At 27.4% G+C, this 19477-nt stretch overlaps 2 protein-coding genes and 1 non-coding gene across 4 annotated transcripts; 1 reads left to right on the forward strand and 2 right to left on the reverse strand.

Annotated features, from left to right (window-relative positions):
* The first annotated feature begins 8278 nt into the window (after positions 1-8278).
* On the forward strand, positions 8279-10058 carry LOC113551541 (evolutionarily conserved signaling intermediate in Toll pathway, mitochondrial). 2 transcript variants are annotated; one of them, XM_026953834.1, is made up of 5 exons: positions 8279-8420; positions 8486-8715; positions 8777-9217; positions 9294-9448; positions 9508-9663. In XM_026953834.1, exons 1-5 carry the CDS (start codon positions 8416-8418, stop codon positions 9661-9663), a joined length of 987 nt encoding a protein of 328 aa, XP_026809635.1. In that variant the 5' UTR covers positions 8279-8415. The 2 variants fall into 2 exon arrangements, with proteins under 2 accessions (XP_026809635.1, XP_026809634.1); XM_026953833.1 differs by adding an exon at positions 9918-10058 and having other exon boundaries at positions 8298-8715; positions 9508-9681.
* Positions 9875-12164, reverse strand: LOC113551542 (cytosolic Fe-S cluster assembly factor NUBP2 homolog). The gene is made up of 5 exons (XM_026953835.1): positions 11794-12164; positions 11257-11455; positions 11072-11183; positions 10842-10995; positions 9875-10117 (listed from the first exon to the last, which is right to left on the reverse strand). Exons 1-5 carry the CDS (start codon positions 11902-11904, stop codon positions 9923-9925), a joined length of 771 nt encoding a protein of 256 aa, XP_026809636.1. The 5' UTR covers positions 11905-12164; the 3' UTR covers positions 9875-9922.
* Positions 12165-14579: 2415 nt separating this feature from the next.
* On the reverse strand, positions 14580-14651 carry Trnaw-cca. The gene has a single exon. It is a non-coding gene; the product is annotated as a tRNA-Trp (tRNA).
* Between the last annotated feature and the right edge of the window lie 4826 nt (positions 14652-19477).

Here is a 19477-nt window from a genome sequence, read left to right on the forward strand (position 1 = left end):
TCGCGAATTGGTTGGTTATTTTTTGCCAATATGATAATAATATGTACGATTACAGTTTTCCATTTCGGTAAAACGGGTTAGGAATCCGTGAAAGTGAACTTGTTTCCGTGTTTAGTTCGCCGACAGCTGTTTAAACGGCACGATTATTCATTCCGAGGCCGAATTTAACGTATAGGTGAGAAAAAGACATTTACCCCGATGATATATTAATTTATATTTAAAGGTGTTTCATTGTTGAAACCAGTTAGGTATATTATTTGTGTATAACCATATAGGACATTCTTTTACAAAATAATATAATTGTAAATTTGTAAGAACATTTTTATAAATTTTAACTTATTTACTTGGTAATTTTAGAGCATTTATTCATCTAGGAATGATAAATAGAGAGATTGGTCGAAAAGGAATACTAAAATTAATTTAAGATGAAAGGATTGATTAACCAAAAATAAGTTATTAGTTTATTACATTTATTGAATATTTGTATATCTATATAATTTGTACTTAATTTAGTTGTACAGAAAAATAAGATATTTTAGACTTAATTTATAATGCTTAAAAATATATTAAGTTAATAATTATTATCTCTATTATTAGAGGTGGTTAAAATATATTGGTCTATATATAATACGTATAGCTTTATTTCGAAGTATACACTATTTGTTTTATACTGCCACGAGTCCTACTACGTTTATAAAATTGCGTGAAAACGTTACAAAATCAAGATAAGTATCCGTTCCGACCTAACATAGTATAACTTAAGTATAAGTTTATGTTACATATAAATAATCTACATAGTTTAGTACAATATTTGGTAAAAGCACGTTTGTTTGACGTTAATTTGTCCGATGAAAAAAGCTTGATATAACTAAATCGCGTGATTGAATAAAAAAAATAGGTTGGAAGGCAATGACAAATTACATTAGGTATATTAATTTACATACTATAGCATCCATTTCCTATCGAAACTTATCTTATTGTCCATACATTTTTTTACTTTTTACGTATACCTGCATATGTATTTTAATGTTTTCACAGTCATATTATTGTATAGTATACCAAAAAATAAATATAAATCTGTATTGTTTAACAATTAGCTTACCACTTACATACTTTATGGCTTATGCTATATTTTTTCAATATTAAGACATTGAATACTGTTATAATACTTTGGTAATTTGTTCATTGTCAAAAAAAAATATTTTATAACTTATTGTAATTAACTCAAAAATAACCTCCGTTCAAACTAATAAACTTAAACTATACAATATACTGTTATACAAACATGAACAGATTTTCATTACAGGATCTGCCGCAATGATGCGGGAATAAATTGTGTTAGGACAGCTTGTGGACAGCTGTCAGCTTTAAATTCAATATCATAAAAACAAATACAAAATAACTATAATCGTAAAATTATATGATTGCATTATCAACATTATTTATAAGAGGGTTGAAATATTTAATTGCTATACAGCTCTATTATTTTAACCTTAAAAATAAACCATGGACTTGTGCACCAGTTTCTATATATTATATATATATTATATTATATTATGTATTCTTTATTTCTTTAAATGTTTTGGAAGATTTTAAGACATTCAGTGATACGTCCTTATTATAGGTTCTAGCCGTTCTATATATGTATTAGAATATATTGCTATTCAGTATTCATTAAATATTAATGATACATATTTTATACCATTTATGATTTGCGTCCCCCTAGTAAAAGACGAAGTGCCAATAATAGAATTAATGAATATATCGTGTAATCGTCTGCTTCGTCTGTTCGATTACCTGCAATAGCTAATTATAATTTAAAATTACCTATTGAGTACCTAAACTATCTAGTATAGATTTATAAATTTGAATTTTTAATTGTAACTTATATTTTTATACAATTTTATTTAACGTTTTTAATTTTTAAAAAAAAGTTTTAATTTCCTAATATTAGTAATTCATATGATGGGTAGTAGATATGTAACTATAATAGTAAATTACTAAGTATAATTACTACCTGTTAATAAGTTAGTATCTAACCACCACAGCTAGAGTGGATAATGATAATTTATGAATATTAAATTACATATTACCTTAGTATTGCATCGGAACTAATAAGATTAAGTTACTTAGATTTGATCATGTTCATTTTTTTATCATAAACGAGTTAAGCAATTTCTGATAAGAGCGGTTTAGCTATACTTTGAGAACAATAGATATAATAGATATATAATTATTCAGAGGCCAATTTTTATTGTTCTTAAAACAAATCACCTATACTATTTTTAATAAAAAATAATGCATTTTTTAAATACCTAGAAAAAAAATTATCTAAAAAGTTTTCTTAACAAACATTTTTTATGTACACAACACATGTAACATAATACAAATGAAATAAAATCTACCAATTATAAAATTAAATTAATTATATGATTTTGAATTCGAAAATACCTGTATAAAAATTAAAATCATTACAATTTTTTTATGGGTATATTTATACAAATAGGATATTATAATTAAAGGGATCCCATACCCGTATGTGTTGTCTCTGTCTTACTAACGTACAACATAACAAATTTTCGTTCAGTAGAATACATTTTGTGACGTTAGCTTTAATATTAGAGTAAATTTACCTATTATCAAATTTAAAGGTAAGAATATTATCTAGACAATGACTTATGCTTTTAATGATATTATCATTTTAAAGTGAGTTATGAACATTTTAAAGTTATATTTTACATAGCTTTAACTCACTTTAAAATAATAATATCATTAAAACCATATGTCATTGTCTAGATAATATTCTTACCTTTAAATTTTATACTAGGTAAATTTACTTTAATATTAAAGCTAACGTCACAAAATGTATTCTATTGAACTAAAATTTGTTATGATGTACGTTAGTAAGACAGAGACAACACATGCGGGTATGGCGTCCTCTTAATAAGTAACTAGTTATATTATTACAAATACAATTACAATAAACTTTAAATCTAATCTATCAACAACGGTCCATAAATAAAATATTTAATAAATACAATAGAATTTGTTGTCAATTTTATCATGAACTTTCATAGTTACACTTACACCATCACAAATATATTAATAAGTATATTTATTATAATTACTATTTAGTTAAGAATTTCTTTGATTTGATTTACATTATCTTTTGTGACACCTGCACCGGGTGCACCGAAAGTTTAATATTCAATACTGATTAAAGCGTTAGAAAATGTCTATTTTTGGTCAACTACACGACTCAACTGGTTCAAAAATTACTGTACAAATCAGATAAACGTACCAATAAGGATAACTACAATTGATAGTAGATACGATACTTAAAATGCCGGCTACACCTATAGGTATACGGTTAATAGATAAGAATAACTATTCTTACCTATTTTATTTATACATGAACTATAATAATTCAGTACAACGTCACTGTGAACGTGCATTAGTTTAGAGGTTCATTACTCAGACAAGAACAAAAGAAAAGAAAATATTAGGTAGGTAAATCAAAATAAATTTTAATGTCACATACTCACATACCATATAGTGATAAAGCTAGGTAGTGCTACACCAGTCGAAACTGCCTGTATATAATATATTATAATCCATTATTTATAAACATGATAATTGAAAAAAAAATGTAATTTAATTCACTTCAAATAATAATTTATAATAAATATAATCCTATATAATTGAAAATACTGTAATATGTGTTTGCAGCTAGTAATTATATTTAGTCACTTCTTCAGTATCTACTTATTGTGTGACGTGTACAGGTTATATACGTGTGACTAGGTTACTTCTAAGAAGGTATATATTTTAATATGCACAATAATTAAATTGTCACTTGTCAGCACTATAGTTTTTAAAATTAATGTTGGACTGCGTTAAAATTAAGGGGAGAGGAAGAGAGAGAATGATAGATTCTGAAATTATTTTTTTTGAGAATAAACCCTAAACTAGCAACGTTTTTTTAGTCAATATATTTATTTTATTTTTGATATTATATATTTTAATTTAAATAATTAAATTTAATCATTTTATTGAGTTTAATAGTTTTTGATGGAGAAGTAAATTATCCTATTTATTACCTAATTTATTATTAATACTAAATACTAAGTATATTAGTATATAGGTAATTAATTTCTTTAAAACTAATAATACGAAAACAAATAGCTAAAAGCGTAGATAAATTAAGTCTTAAGGGCCTAGTACATATTATATAACTACTATAACTATATAACTCTTAATTTGAATAAAAAAATATTTTTGTTGACTGTCACAAGGCATGCTTGTGCTTTTTGAAATGGTAGATTATACTGTATCACTACCTACTTCCACCAGCATCATAATATAATATTCAATAGTCATGTAGTGTAGTATATGTATGAATGATTGTTATTTACATGGTATCTATATATTTTTTTATAATCATTTATTTTTATAAAATTACACTATTAATATCGTAATATGCTAATGTATGAAATGTTGTTAAGTTTTAAAATATAGAAGGACATCGAAGAAAACCTATATAGTTATTATGATTTATGTATTGTATCTGCATGTGAATTTATTCAAATGGTATTTGTTAATAAAAACCACAAAAGACGAATTATGTGCGAGTATTTAATATAAATATAAAATTGTTAGTACCTATACTGAAATATTAACAAAATATGCAGACCACATATTACCTACATATTTTATGCCTTTATAGTCATATAGAGAAATGTATTACAGATTTGTAATAAAAATAATAGGTAATTATAGGCGTACTACAATAATACATAGATGATGTAATAACTGGTAAGATAATAATAAAGTAATAAACTCTAATAATAATTAATTATATTTAAATGCAACATATATTCGTAATAAAGTTATTCATTGTAATATACTATAATGGATACAAGTTAAAACTATGTCGGGAGTATAAGGTACCTACTTAGTACTATATAGAAGTTTATTGTTTATATTTTATTATATACCCTATGGCCTATACCTATAGTAATACATATGTATTGGTTCCCGGATGATCAACTATGATTTATAAGTAATATACAAATTGGTTTCAATGAATTTTCATTTTAATAATAAAATTAACTTTTTGACTAAAGTAAAAAAATATTATTGTTCCTGTATTAGCGACAATAGTTTCATAGATTAAAACAAGTTTGTGTTGTTAAATTATTTATACCCATACTCGGCCATACATAAATATAAGAAATAAGCTTTTATGCGTATAGCACGTACCTATAATAGGTATTAACTATATTGTCTATTAGTCATTACTATTAAGTGTTTATAATCAAATAAGTGTATAAGTAATAGTAAGTGTTGGGAAAGTTCCTTTTTAAATGGATGTGGTTCCATTCTTCGTTCAGTTCCTAATATATGAACTCGTTCCAGATCGTTTGTAAATTATCTGGGTATAACATTTGATCGCTGTCTTAGGTTTAATGAACACTCAGACAACATTTCATGTAATGCCATGAAAATGCTTGGGTTCTTGCTCAGAATTTCTACGGACTTCAAGTTGTCTAGTTCCTTAAAAGTCCTGTTTTGCTCATTTGTTCGTATTCGACTTGAGTATGGAGCTGTAATATGGTGCCCAACAACTATGAATGACAGCTATCGACTTGAAAGAGTCCAAAGCAAGTTTCTGAAGTGTGTATCTTTCCGGTTATCAATTGATTGTTTACCTAATGACTACAACCCAGTACTTTGCCACCTGGGCTTGACCACGCTGGCTGCTAGGAGAGTTCAAATAAACCTATCATTCTTGGGAAAACTCATTGATGGTCGGAATTGACTCACCAGTTCTTTTAAAAAAGATTAATTTTAGGATCCTAACTTTTAATTCTTGCAGTATCTTCCCTTTTCATATTCTTTTTTGTTCTATGAATTATTTGCGAAACAGTCCTATACCACGCATGATGATATTAGCGAACGAGGATCCATCGTTTCTATTGGGGAAGGTGGGACTAAACCAATTATTATGTCATGTTCGTCATGTTCTGTATTTTAATTTGTATTTTATTCTGTTAGGTTTTAAGATTAATATCAATATTCATATTGGGCTTGTCATGTTTCATATCAATAAATAAATATATCTACTACATATAGATTGTACTAATAATATTGTAAACTCGAAATTTGGTAGCCATTCGATGTTTTCATTTATTTTGTTCACTAATTAACTTTTCTTATTCTGCTGTTTTTTTTTTACTTTGAGTGTGCTCCTTGGTATAGGATGTGTTTTACATTGTATCTCTTTATCAATTAATAAAAACGTATTTAGATGGGTGGAATACAATTTTAAATTAAGTTTTCTTCCAAACAATTCGCAAAAATATGTCGTTCGTTCTGAAGTAGATGAAATTCTGCCATTTTTTTTTTTTTTTTTACTTTAATAATATTATACCTATTTGTACAATATTTATAATTATTTATAATTCATTTTGATAAATACCTGTATTCTGTATCTTAAGAAGGTATATATCGTATAGCTATGTATTATATACATTTTTATACATTATTAGGTATCTTCTTGTCAATAAGAGCACACCACACTGCTATTAAATATGGCATACCTACCTAGGTATACGGTATACCAATGTTGTTATTATTGTAACTAGGACAACTCTATTTGTGGTTATATATACTTATATGTATTAGGCATATTGTTCAACATAATTTTATGTTAAAATATTTATCAGAATATTTCTTATTTATTTAAATCTTTTTTAAGTGACAAACACCCAAATACATAAACGACATAGGCGTCTATATTATGTATCATTACCTAATTAAAGTAAATTTACTTTTACATTACTTATATTTGGCATTTAATATTTATTATGTACATAAGAATATATAATTCTTATTTCTTAATTAAACAAACCACGATTTAAGACAGTATATTTTAAATTGTGATACAAACACACGTTTGTATTTCTGATAAAATGATAAGTAACACAATAACTTTACGTCTAACTACTCTGGTAAGCGCTAGGCAAGATTGAATTTATTAGAATTTATATAATTTTAATATATTTTTCTTCCTTATCCCTTCAAAATGTCATCATGACTCATGATGTAGGTACAATAAAACATTTTAATAAAATTACATCTTTACGCTGATTATTTAAAAATAAATAAAATAATATTTATAATAATATTAGATTTACATTGCAATCGTAATATATTAAACATTTTTGAAATTCATTAAAAAAAAAACCTAAGGTAATTTTGTGGGGGCAATCAAAATAGCGGGGCCTTGGGTATTTATTACCATCAATGCCCTCCTTAAATCTGGCCATGAAGTAGTAGCATAAAGAATTTCTCCACAATGTGATGATATATTAGTATAATCAATATATTCATAATCATAATATTAAAGGTAGGTAACCAGGACTTGATTTAGCATATTTTTTACTCGGGCAAAGTATAAAATTAGCGCCTTCTCATAATTTAGCCCCTCTATTATACCACTGGGACTGGACACTGTTATACTTATGTAGTTACCCTCTAAACAAAAAGAAAAAAAAATATGAGAAAAGAAAAAAAAATCTTAGGTACTTGATTAAGAAAAATGTGTACCAATTAAATATAAACATTAAAATAAAAGTTGTTATTTGACTTGTACAATTACAATAAACAATGTTTAACACAGATAATCTGTGTGGAAAATGGAGGTATTCACAGTCAAAGTAAATTAAAATTGTAATTTGTATTATAATACTCATTAAGTCATTATATTATAATTTACAATGAATAAAATCTGTTAATTTATTCACTTATTACCTATATAGTTATCATACTTTAGATAATAATATATTATTTATTACCTAATTTGGCGCCTTCCGACCAAGACTTCTGGGGCACTTGCCGCGGTTCGCCCCCTTCTCTTAGATTCAGCTCTGTAGCTGATAGTGTAGGTAGTATCATTGATATTAGAATATTCTAAAACCCATGGTAGTAGGTACCTATCTAATGACTACTATAGTCTACAATAATTATTTAAATTATCCTAATGTCTTACGCAATAAGGAATCAAATCGAGAAAATCTGTTGGTACACAATTTGATTTTAACATTATCATTAATTCTTGCCTAACCTGCACGAGATAACTGGTAAAATGATATTGTGAATGATAGCCGGCAATAAAATAAGGAAAAATTGTAGAAACTATAACTTATCATAATACTTATAATATATCCATTAAAAATTTCGTTATGCAAATATAATATTTTAAATTATACTTCAAGAATAACGTTAATACGACAATGAACAATGTACTAAGGACGTGCAGGGGCTTTGTTCTATTGTTTAACAGACAGTCTGTCAAGTCTGTCCAACGAGGGTTTCACTCAACAGATCCATGTTTTGACAAACCTAAAGTTGATGTGGTAAGCGTAGATAGTTTCAATAATGTCCAGGAAAAGAATAAGAAGACATATTTGGATATGTTAAGGGTGTATCAGTTGGAAAAATATCGATCTGGTCATGTAGAGTTTATAAACACAGCAATTAAACACCTGGATGAATTTGGAGTAAACGAAGATCTAGAAACTTATAAGAAACTCATCCAAGTATTACCAGCTGGAAAATTTGTCCCTCAAAACTATATACAGTCTGAGTTTATGCACTACCCAAAACACCAGCAGTGTATTATCGACTTACTACAGAAAATGGAGGATAATGGTAAAATTTTATATTCTTAAATTGACATGTAATACATTTGAGTTTTTGATATATTTTTTAGGAGTAATTCCTGATTGGGAAGTAGAAGACTTGCTTGTGAAACGGTTTGGTACTCGTGGATTCCCTGTACGGCGCTATTGGCGCATGATGTACTGGATGCCTAAATTTAATAATCTATCCCCTTGGCCTATACCTAAGCCTGCACCTAATGATCCTTATGAACTAGCATTATTAGCTATCAAAAGGATTAGTAGTATAGATATTGAATCTGAAGTTAAAGTGTACAAAACTAAGCAATTAGAAGAAAGCATAGAGGATACATGGATAGTTAGTGGTCAAAGTCCTGATCAAAAGAAAATTATTGCTAATCACCCAGAAAATATCCCTATATACATTGAAGGAGGATTTAGAATATGGCTTCGAAAACAGAGTATTGTATATTTCATTTTAAGAACCGAACCTTCTCCAGAAATAGAAAATGAAGAACAAGAAGATGAAGACGGTAACATAATACATGAATAAATAATTTTTTTTTAACAAATCTATATATTTAGTAAAAAATTTGTTATTCATTTCAGATATTAGTAATTTCCGTGTACCTTATTTTGATAAACCTATTGCGAAAAAATCTGACAAAATTGCTAAAAAAAAAACTGTACATGAACAAGAAGATGGTACAATACTTGCAGTCGCTGCCACTGGTACATCCAGTAAAAACTCTTTATTATCTTGGGTATTTAATTTTAACAAAATCTAATTAAATACATGCTAAATTTTTATTTAACGTTAAAGATTAGGTTTTTGGAGAATGACGGTAACCCAAGACTAACTCATATACCAATTTTATTTACAAGTAAATCACCACTTGGAAACGTGGAACCATTGTCTGAACTTGATGAATCTAAGAAAGAAGTCGAACAGTCAAAAGAAAAAATTCCCATAGAGTAAAAAGTTAATTTATAACAAGTAAGAATAAAAGCATAAAGAATTTTTAATCATTTACTGTTATAATTAATATATTTACTATTTTTGTGTATATATATATTTGTATAATGTATATTGTATAGCATGAATTAAGATATAGTATCTTAATTAATGCTGTTTATGTATGTTAAAAGTTCTTTGGTAATACCAAACAGTATATTATATTAATGCAATAAACAATGAAACTAAATTTGTATTTAAGTATAAAAATTCATTAGGTTAATCAGTTTGGATTTATTACACGGTCAACAATTGAGTTATAAGATATTGCCATTTGTGATTCAGGATGAGTTAAACCGACATATTTTGATGTTTCGGAAGATACTCTCGGATCTATTGGTACAGTTCCTAAGAAAGGAACTTGGAAATGTTCAGCTAAAGATTTTCCACCATTGGATGAAAACAAATTTGTACACTCCTATAAAATAAAGTAAAAATTATAAACAAATTTATTATTATGTTTTTTATGTTAAGCCTATAACTTGAACAATTAAAATCAATAAAATATCAACATTATTAGAATTTTAAAAAATGTTTTATATGAATGACCATTGACAAATATAAACTATTAAGTTAATATTTTTTCAAAAATCAGTAAAAATTTAATATATTCAAGTTATAACTTAATTCATTTTTATATAATTCAATATTGTTTTATTATTTTTATAATACAATTACTTATAATGTACCTATAGCAATGTTTTAATTAAAATCAAATACTAATTCATAGTTTCTTTTAAGAAACATATAAATGAAGAGTCAGCATATTGAATTAATTAATTATATATTATTATATTACTTATAGTAATTTTAAAATAACCAAGTTTTGTGTTTTGTCTAGTACAGGGTATTAATTATGATAAAAAGTTAAATTAATTATTTTTTAAACCTATATTTTAATTTAACATAATGTACTATATTTTTAACATCGAGTAACAAAATTATAGATTGGTAAATTTAAAATTATTTGGTCTTTTATACGATTAAAATTTAGTGACAGAAATAGGAAATAATAAAAACAGTTCCAATTGGAAGACAAAAGCTATGTTATTATATTTTTTCTACATTAAAATTATTGCCAAAATATATCATGGAACAAAGTAAACCTAGTAAATCAAATATTTGAGCAGTTTATTACTCACAGCACAATTAGGACAAACGTAACCACTCATATTCTCAACTATTCCTAGTATTGGAATACTAGTTTTACGACAAAACGACAACTCTTTTCTGACATCGTCCAAAGCAATTTGTTGTGGAGTTGTTACAAGTATTGCTCCATCACATGGAGTTTCTCTAAAATTAAGAAGACAACAATTAAGTATATTCTCAAGTCTAAAGTTAATAATAAGTAAATTATAGAATTGTATACTTAATATTCTCCATAACTGTTATGTGTTCGTCAGATGTGCCTGGTGGTGTATCAATAATTAGATAATCAACATCTTCCCAGAAAACATCAGAAAGCAATTGTTTTATGAATGCTTTTTACAACAAATACATACATAAATTTTTATATATACATAAAAATAGCAATAACTATTTTAAATAACAAACCAGTCTTTTTTGGTCCTCTCCACACAACGCTATCATTTCTGGATTTGGTCAAGAATCCTATTGAAAGGACACCTAAAGATTTTGACTCGTCTGTATAAACTGGAACCCAACCAGCTTCACATTGATGTACCTCTTGGTTTTCTAGTTTTAATAAATATGGTATTGATGGTCCACATAAATCTACATCTAATATGCCAACCTAAAATATGAATATTGCAATTAAAAAAAAAATTTAGCTGAATTTCTATTGTTGGCAATTTTTCTACATAATATTTAATGCTCTATGCTATAATACAACTTTAACATTATGGATATATTAAGAACAATGTGTTTCCTTTCTGGGTACCAGTAAGAAAACTATTAAGCTCAACTAATGGTTATTTTCTTTCTTTCCTCTATTAGTCTAATAATCTAAAGTAAATTTTTTCAAAAATAATTAGAAGTTAAATATTTATCCTAAGTATTTTATGCTTTGTGCAGCACTAGTGCACTATCAACCCATCACTAATCAACATTAATCAAAAATAATGATCTTACCCGATATCCTTTAGCTACTAATCCAAGTGCCAACTGAGTGCTCACAGTTGATTTGCCAACTCCTCCTTTACCAGACATCACTAAAATAATATGTTTCACATTTGATGCCATCCTGTCAATTATCTATACAAACATTAATTAGCATAAAATCTAATACAGCCTTTTGTATATTATGTTTATTCAGAAACAATAAGCAAATCTTATAATGTAATTTTTAAATACTGAATATGATCAATTCTAAGTTAAAAATTCACAAAACATGTCCAACATATCTGCAAACAGTTATAATTTATAAAGTATAAATGACTTAAAAATACTTCAAATGATAGTAAGTAATAATAATATAAATATATAATGTAATATGCTTAGATGAATAAAACTAATACCCTTGATTTGTAATACCTTTTACACTAAAAACTATTAACACTAGTAGATAAGACAGGTACTGCCGTATTGGTGAACAATTTCTTATCAATTCCATGTTGCCCTGGCGCCACGACATTAATACACGGTCAGATGCTCAAATAATTTAATAGTATAAGTTATAACAACACCCACAGCAGTTAGTACTACTAAATAGCCTATTTTGAATTGATCAATTCTTCTTATGATACTTATTAGTATTATTATCTTGATTTCAGAGATCATATAAATAATTTATTAAAGCACATTTGTACATCAAAACAATTATGGTGATAGGTTCGTTCGAGTCATTACAAATTTATTTAAATTATCTTTTTTGTAATTTGTTCATAGAAGCATATTATTATAAATGCAGAATAATTCCAATTGTTATTTTTTCAAAGAATTCGAGTACCTATCTTAATTAGTGTCGGATACTCGGATATCGCTGAGAGGCACACATGCTGATGAATTTGTTAATAAATATTTCCGATGGCGTTTGTCGACAATATCCGACAAATATAATTTTGAATGGTTATTTGTATAGTGCATTATTTTTTGGGGTGCTCTAGAATAATACAGTCCAAACTCTAAGTATATAATTGAATGGTTATTTTGTTATTAATTAGAGCATTTAAATTTAGGCCCTTAGTAATTAGGAACAAAAACAATATTAATGGTATTTATTGTATTCTCCTTTACATAAAATATAAAAATAAAAATAGATTAGTATCTTTGTTTTTATCTTAAACTGAAATATAATAGAAATATTTAAAACTTTAATATATTATATTCAATTTTTTTAATATTACATTAACGCTATCTATGAACAACAATTAACAGCATTTATGCACGCGTAGTAAAGGCCAATCATCGATAGGTTGTGCTGAAGTTACTGTTCGGGCGCGTCGTTCGATATATTATTTAAAATCGTTCAGCGAAACGGGCGCGCTTAAATCGTGGCTCGTGGTTGGCCAGTGACAAAATCTAAAATATCCATTTACATTCTGTCTTAAATTTCTTAGATCTTAGGCCAGTTTAGCAATACGAACAGTAGCTGCACCGTTTATTTTAAACGGTAGTCAGTGGCAACCAGTGGTGATGCCAAAGACGGGACCGAGCGGGACATGGCCCGCCTTTAAATCTCGATTTAACACATGAGTTTATATAAGACTTGTCAGTTTTCATTTCATTCAAGAATGGAAGATGGAGTTTTCTTTTGTTGACATTAAAGGCAAGTGCGTATGTATATTATGCCAATCTTTCAATTTTCAAACGCGGGAACTTAGAAAGGCTTTGTCTAACTAAATATCATGTAAGTACCTACTTATTCAAAAAAAGTTTTACAGATCTTTATTGACGTATACGGTATACGTATTAAAATTAACTCTGAAAAAAATATTAGGTATAAGTTTTGTAATTAAATATTTGTTCAATAAACGTATTGTCTACTTCAACGGACAAGTTCAGGTATAATAAATTATGATCATCTTCATTTTTTTGCTCATCAAATAAATTGTTCTCCCTAAATGTCAGAAAATTAAAATTGCGATTGTTGTTCACTTGTTTGAAAAGGTTGGCGACTCCTGTATTATTCGCAATAATAATAATAATAATAATAATAATAATAAAATAATATGGCGTTGGCCATTACCAATGCATGTATAGTATATAATATTCTTAGCTTTAAGCACCAATTAAGATAGAGTAGAGTAAGTGGCTGCAAGTTTGGTAACAGATCAATTCATTATATTATTTATATTGTTAAGGCTTTATTATATGAAATTGATATTGCTGAACACTAATTTGCTGTGTTGTATGTTCGTATAAGAAGTCGGCGTACGAGAGTATAGTACATAGTAGTTAGTACTGCGTAGTGTCCTTTGCTAATTCTATGCTTAATGATTTTTTCTATAGATGGTGGAATTTATTTCATTATTGCTTGGTTAAATCATTTATAATTTAATTCTAAGATTTCTTATTAGTCTAGGAAGTAGGAATATTATGACGTATATTCGTATATATTTCCTATACATTATAGATTACCTAAATGGAATATCTTGCAAACATTTTTTTTACAGCCAAAGCGGGAGCTGATGGGTTGTCTATGGTTCCAATACATAAATGTTCAATATAAATTAGTGATATGGCAATATCCGATGGGTTTTCATAGTCCTTGCAACTGTGGGACACGATAATATGCTATTCTATATTTTTATCATCATTACGTCACTGTCAAAAAGATATGAGACGTACTACGTTTGTGCATTTCTGATTCAATTACAAATTATAATTATATATTGTTTGGTTAATATAATATTATACGTTAATATTAAATTTGATGATATCAAGTAATAAATATATAAAAAGTGCAAAAATCAAATTGACCTCGACGTGATTTGAACACGCAACCTTCTGATCTGGAGTCAGACGCGCTACCGTTGCGCCACGAAGTCGTTGATACGATTGTAAATATCAAAGTTATTTAAGTGTTGTGAATATTAAAATATGAATCATAAATATTATTCAATTAAAACATTATTAGTGCATTTATTATTTATAAATCTATACAAACCACGAGGATGGGGAATATTGTAATATTTTATTTTTATGCTTAGTGTTCACAGAGGCTATACAGCATAAAACCGATCAAATCCGTAGTCCGTACATTATGTATTAGGTATAGGTACCTATTAACGGTATACGTATAATGTAGCCAATGTAATAACACTAATAACCTAGAATCAATAATGAATATGATATTAGGTAATCATATTATCATGGATCAATATTATAGAGTAAAGTTATCGTTTTCGATTTAATAATTAAATAAAGGTGACGTTAAAACTATACATTTCAATTTTTCGACAAACGAAACAATTTCTAGGATAGTATTCGAATATTGAATAATATTGAATGATAATCTATAGCTATTAGCTATTATAGAGGGGTTGACAAAGTATTAATTACTAATTAAACAAATACCTAAACAGAAAAAAAACATAAATTATTAAATTAAATAGACAAATTTGGGTACTTTTCGGTTATCGTACGTAGGTACTCCAACGGGCGAAGCCGGCAAACAAGAACAAAATGTTTTTTTTTATGTTTTTGTCGCCAAAAAATTCACTTCTCAATCTAAAATTGACCTATTAGTTCCTGAATGTATTTTATTTCGTTCTTTAGCCGATCGCCATAAACGCTCAATATTACTTAGGTAATTTAACGATTATTTATTCAATTTCTTGAATGTTTTACATATAAAAAATTCTCACATTAATAATTATTATTATATGACGTCTTTATTATTATTGCAGTCTGAGTCTACTACAGTACTACAGAGAGACATACACAAAGAAAAAAAAAATTTGAGGGGGTGGAATTCATAAAAAATTTACAATAATCAATAAATTAATCGTACCGTACCGTCAATATTGTACGTCGTACACAATCAAATAACGAACACAGACAAATCTATTGTTTCTGACTCTGTACGTTTAGGTAGTTAGGTAATAGGATAGGACAGTATATTATCTTTATTACCTAGTAGGTAGAAAATAATGTAATCGTTATTAGTTATAGTCGCATCGATATATTATTATTGACAACATTAATTCAGATAAATTGTCACCGACCTGTTGTTGTAATTATCGATGATTGATATAAACCAATTACTCAACTATTAATTATCGGTGGGAGGGGGGGGGGTAACTCACCAGTCACCGTCCAGTTTACGTACGTGCTTAAGTCTACTAAAAAGGTACTTTTTTGGATACTTGATTACCTAGATATAGGCAATAGGTTTATTCACATCTATGCTTGTGTGTGAGGACCTACTAGAAAATACAGTAAATTAGATGTGTGTAACTGAACTAAGTTAATTTATTGTTGCCTGCTGGTAATTCAATGTTGTGTTTATCATATTATAAATAGTTTTACATATTTTTATAAAAGTATTGACTACAGATCAAAGACGCGTCTACGGATCGTGCTTTTACTCAATATCATTATAAAATAATATACTGCATGTACACCGACCTGCGAAATTTGATAAAACCATAATATTCAACACTAAATGTGATATCAATAATAATGAGGTTCACCTTTTAAAATGTACATATTAATCATTTTTTTTTTCATTTTTATCGTATTTTGTATTTATTAGTTTTTATTTAATATTTTCCAATTTAAAAATTTGGGTGTCAAACTCCTTATTCCCATCTAGTTTTACATAAATATTCCTGGTCATATAATTATATTAAGTGTGGACGATTTTTGAAGAAGGTTTAGACACGTAAACTCTGAACCTACCTATAAATGACGCAGCAAAAACAAGTTTTAAGGTTTTTCAATCTTTCATGTATGTTATGAAAAATTATAAATGCGCTGTAGCCACTTATATATATATACGCGTAATAAGTATAATTGTTTAAATAGTGTTTTTGTGGTACTGCTGAGAGAAATACTGCAGTATTTTCACAGTTTTGTCATTTGTCTAAAACTTTTAGTATTGCATTTTTTTTGTTTTTAATTATGTTTTTTTTACTAATTAAAGTTTGAAATATCACGAAAAACGCATATTTCGTTCACTCGATCGGTATAGTAAAAGAAACAAAATAAATGAAAAAGGATTTTCTCATTAACCGTTACGAGTAAAACATTAGCTTGACGTGTACAACGGTGGGGAGCAATTGCAAGTAATAAGTCTGTTGGAAAATTAATGAAACTACATCTTTCGTAGTATAAAGACGTTTGGTGGTAATAATAATAACAATTTGTTTTAATATTCAAACCGATCATCTCTTCTGCTTCTAAAAAAAGTCTGCATCTTTTCAGTGAAGTATAATTAAAATATATTACTTTTCATTAAGTTGACAGCATCCTCTTCCGAAATGCAAAATCATTTCCACCCTCTATTATGGATAAATATTATTATGATTGATGATTTTGTGTGGAATCCTCTGTTTCATCTCATTAATGCATTAAAAGCATCTAATTTTATAAGCAAAACATCCGTGTTCATTATTATTTTTTTGATTCTGCAGAGCAAAGCGAGGTAGGTACCTATATGTCTACATGCTGGTTTTTTTTTCATTTAGATTTTACAACTTTTATATTTTTAATTAGATAATAGGTAGGTAGATACATATTTATTGACTGATCATCACGATGAAATGTTTATATAATAAGTATTATATAAGTATTATCTTAAATAAAGTACCAATATTATATAAAAAAAAAATTTACTATATTACATTTCAATGAGTATTAATTTATTAAAAGTTATTTTTCTTTTTTTTTTAATGATTATTTACATAATTTAAAATAAGTTTAATAAGTAATAACTAAAAACTATTATTTTATTTGATCTTATGGGTGATATTGGTAGAAAATAAATATGATTTAAAAATACAAGTTTTTTAAAGTTGCAGTAGCTACTAGCTAGTTATATAACTGCGATTTTAACTAATAACATATCGGGTATAGGTATGGTGACCAGATATAAAAATTTAAAAAAAAGTACATTTTAAAACTTAGCTCCTTCTCTGTCGTAAATGCCCAATGTGTATACTGTTCTACCCGTTTTACCCATATTTCCATAGGTAATCTCTTTCAATAAAAATTGTTTTTTTTTCATCTGATTATTTTATTTATTTTATTATTACTATCAATTATAAAAACCAATTATTTGAAATTTAAATGTCAACTCATTTAATGTGTGTCTTTATGATGAAAATACTTTGATATTGAAGAATTTAAAGTAAACATAAACTAAAAAATAAATTATTTTTCAAGATAAAAATACCAAGTGTAAAATTTAAATATATACGATTTAGTATATCTTAAATCGTGCTAGCAACCAATAAGAATGCTTTAGGTCGAAACATAAAATATAAATTAATAATCAAATTATAAAAACAGTAAAAACACATAAAAAAGTATTAGCCCATAATAATTTAAAAAAAATAATACAATATCATATACTTCACACTATTGTTAAGAACACTAGGATAGGACATACGTTAAAAATGTCCTACGAAAAAGAGTACGTCTGGTCACCATAGGTATAGGGTACTATTTATTATTGTATTGTCTATATAGGTGTATATAGGTATTTCTTATTGTGAATTTAAGCATATAGCTTGATGGGAAACTTTGGGCCAGAAGGGTACTTATAAACAAGTCTATATCATAGGATTTAACTGAAGCCCGAATGACTTGTAAATTTTGAACGGATCCGATAACTTTTGGGCGGCTATAAGCGTGCATAAGCCATCCCAAATCGCGTTTAACCTATATTCATCCTTGTGTTTATAATATATATAGTATAGTTATATATGTATAATAAATTATGTATATATCTGATATAGATGTATGCGTAAATATACTGTGCGCTTCTGCCTAATCGTGGCTTGGAGAAGTTTTGATGGATTAAAATATACGAAGTTTAAAAATATAGATAACCCTACGTTTTTTGAAATATGTCGCTAATGAAATTTTTTTCTTATTTCAATTAATATTTATTTTGAATTAATATAACTCTGTTGTATTGTATTTTATATTTGAACAAATGTAGTGCTGTAAGTCTTATGCTAAACAATGCTGTATTCAACGCAAATGTAAAACTTTATAATATATGTGAACTTATATTTTTATAACGTTATAGCTATTGCTCATTTGTGATTGTAAAGTTTGAATTCATCTAAGAAAATGGAAATCTTAGCTACAGTATGTGCGATGTATATGATATACACCATTGTAATCTGCAAACTATCCAATAACATTGTTTGCACCAGATATTTTAAAAGAACCAGCGCGCATAGTTTGTGTATATCTGACATCTGTTTATAGAGAGCTATCGTAACGAATAGTACGATTTGGTTAATACGCATGCGAGCTTTAAGTATACAATATGGTCCAATATGCATCATTTAGCATATCATTGGTATGCCGTATCACGCCAAGACGGTCGCAGAATCAACAATGGCGGGGTGGCGGCCTTATCGTCAATATTCGGTCGACACAACCACCCTTTCCTGCCGGTTAATGTTGACACGTACCGGTTAGGGGAAGACGAAATAAATAAATAAAAAAAACAACTACAACGACAATAATGTATGTATATAATATATATATATATATAATATCTTATATATACAGCTGCATTGGCCACCCTTCACCCTTGTTGACACGAAACCTCTATCTTGCCCAGTCTCCGAGGGTCATTTAGAGATCGTTTTAGATTAAGGCATATCAATGTTTTTCACGTGTGTTATCACGA

This window comes from Rhopalosiphum maidis, chromosome 2 (genome assembly GCF_003676215.2).
Source record: "Rhopalosiphum maidis isolate BTI-1 chromosome 2, ASM367621v3, whole genome shotgun sequence".
Lineage (NCBI taxonomy): Eukaryota > Metazoa > Arthropoda > Insecta > Hemiptera > Aphididae > Rhopalosiphum > Rhopalosiphum maidis.

Coding starts and splice junctions, on each gene's coding strand:
- LOC113551541 (XM_026953833.1), top strand. CDS start 8,298: ATGAACAATGTACTAAGGACGTGCAGGGGCTTTGTTCTATTGTTTAAC. Junction 8,716..8,776: donor ACAGAAAATGGAGGATAATG/GTAAAATTTTAT, acceptor TATATTTTTTAG/GAGTAATTCCTGATTGGGAA. Junction 9,449..9,507: donor AAAACTCTTTATTATCTTGG/GTATTTAATTTT, acceptor TTAACGTTAAAG/ATTAGGTTTTTGGAGAATGA.
- LOC113551542 (XM_026953835.1), bottom strand. CDS start 11,904: ATGGCATCAAATGTGAAACATATTATTTTAGTGATGTCTGGTAAAGGA. Junction 11,184..11,256: donor GAGAGGACCAAAAAAGACTG/GTTTGTTATTTA, acceptor TGTTGTAAAAAG/CATTCATAAAACAATTGCTT. Junction 10,996..11,071: donor ACAGTTATGGAGAATATTAA/GTATACAATTCT, acceptor TCTTAATTTTAG/AGAAACTCCATGTGATGGAG.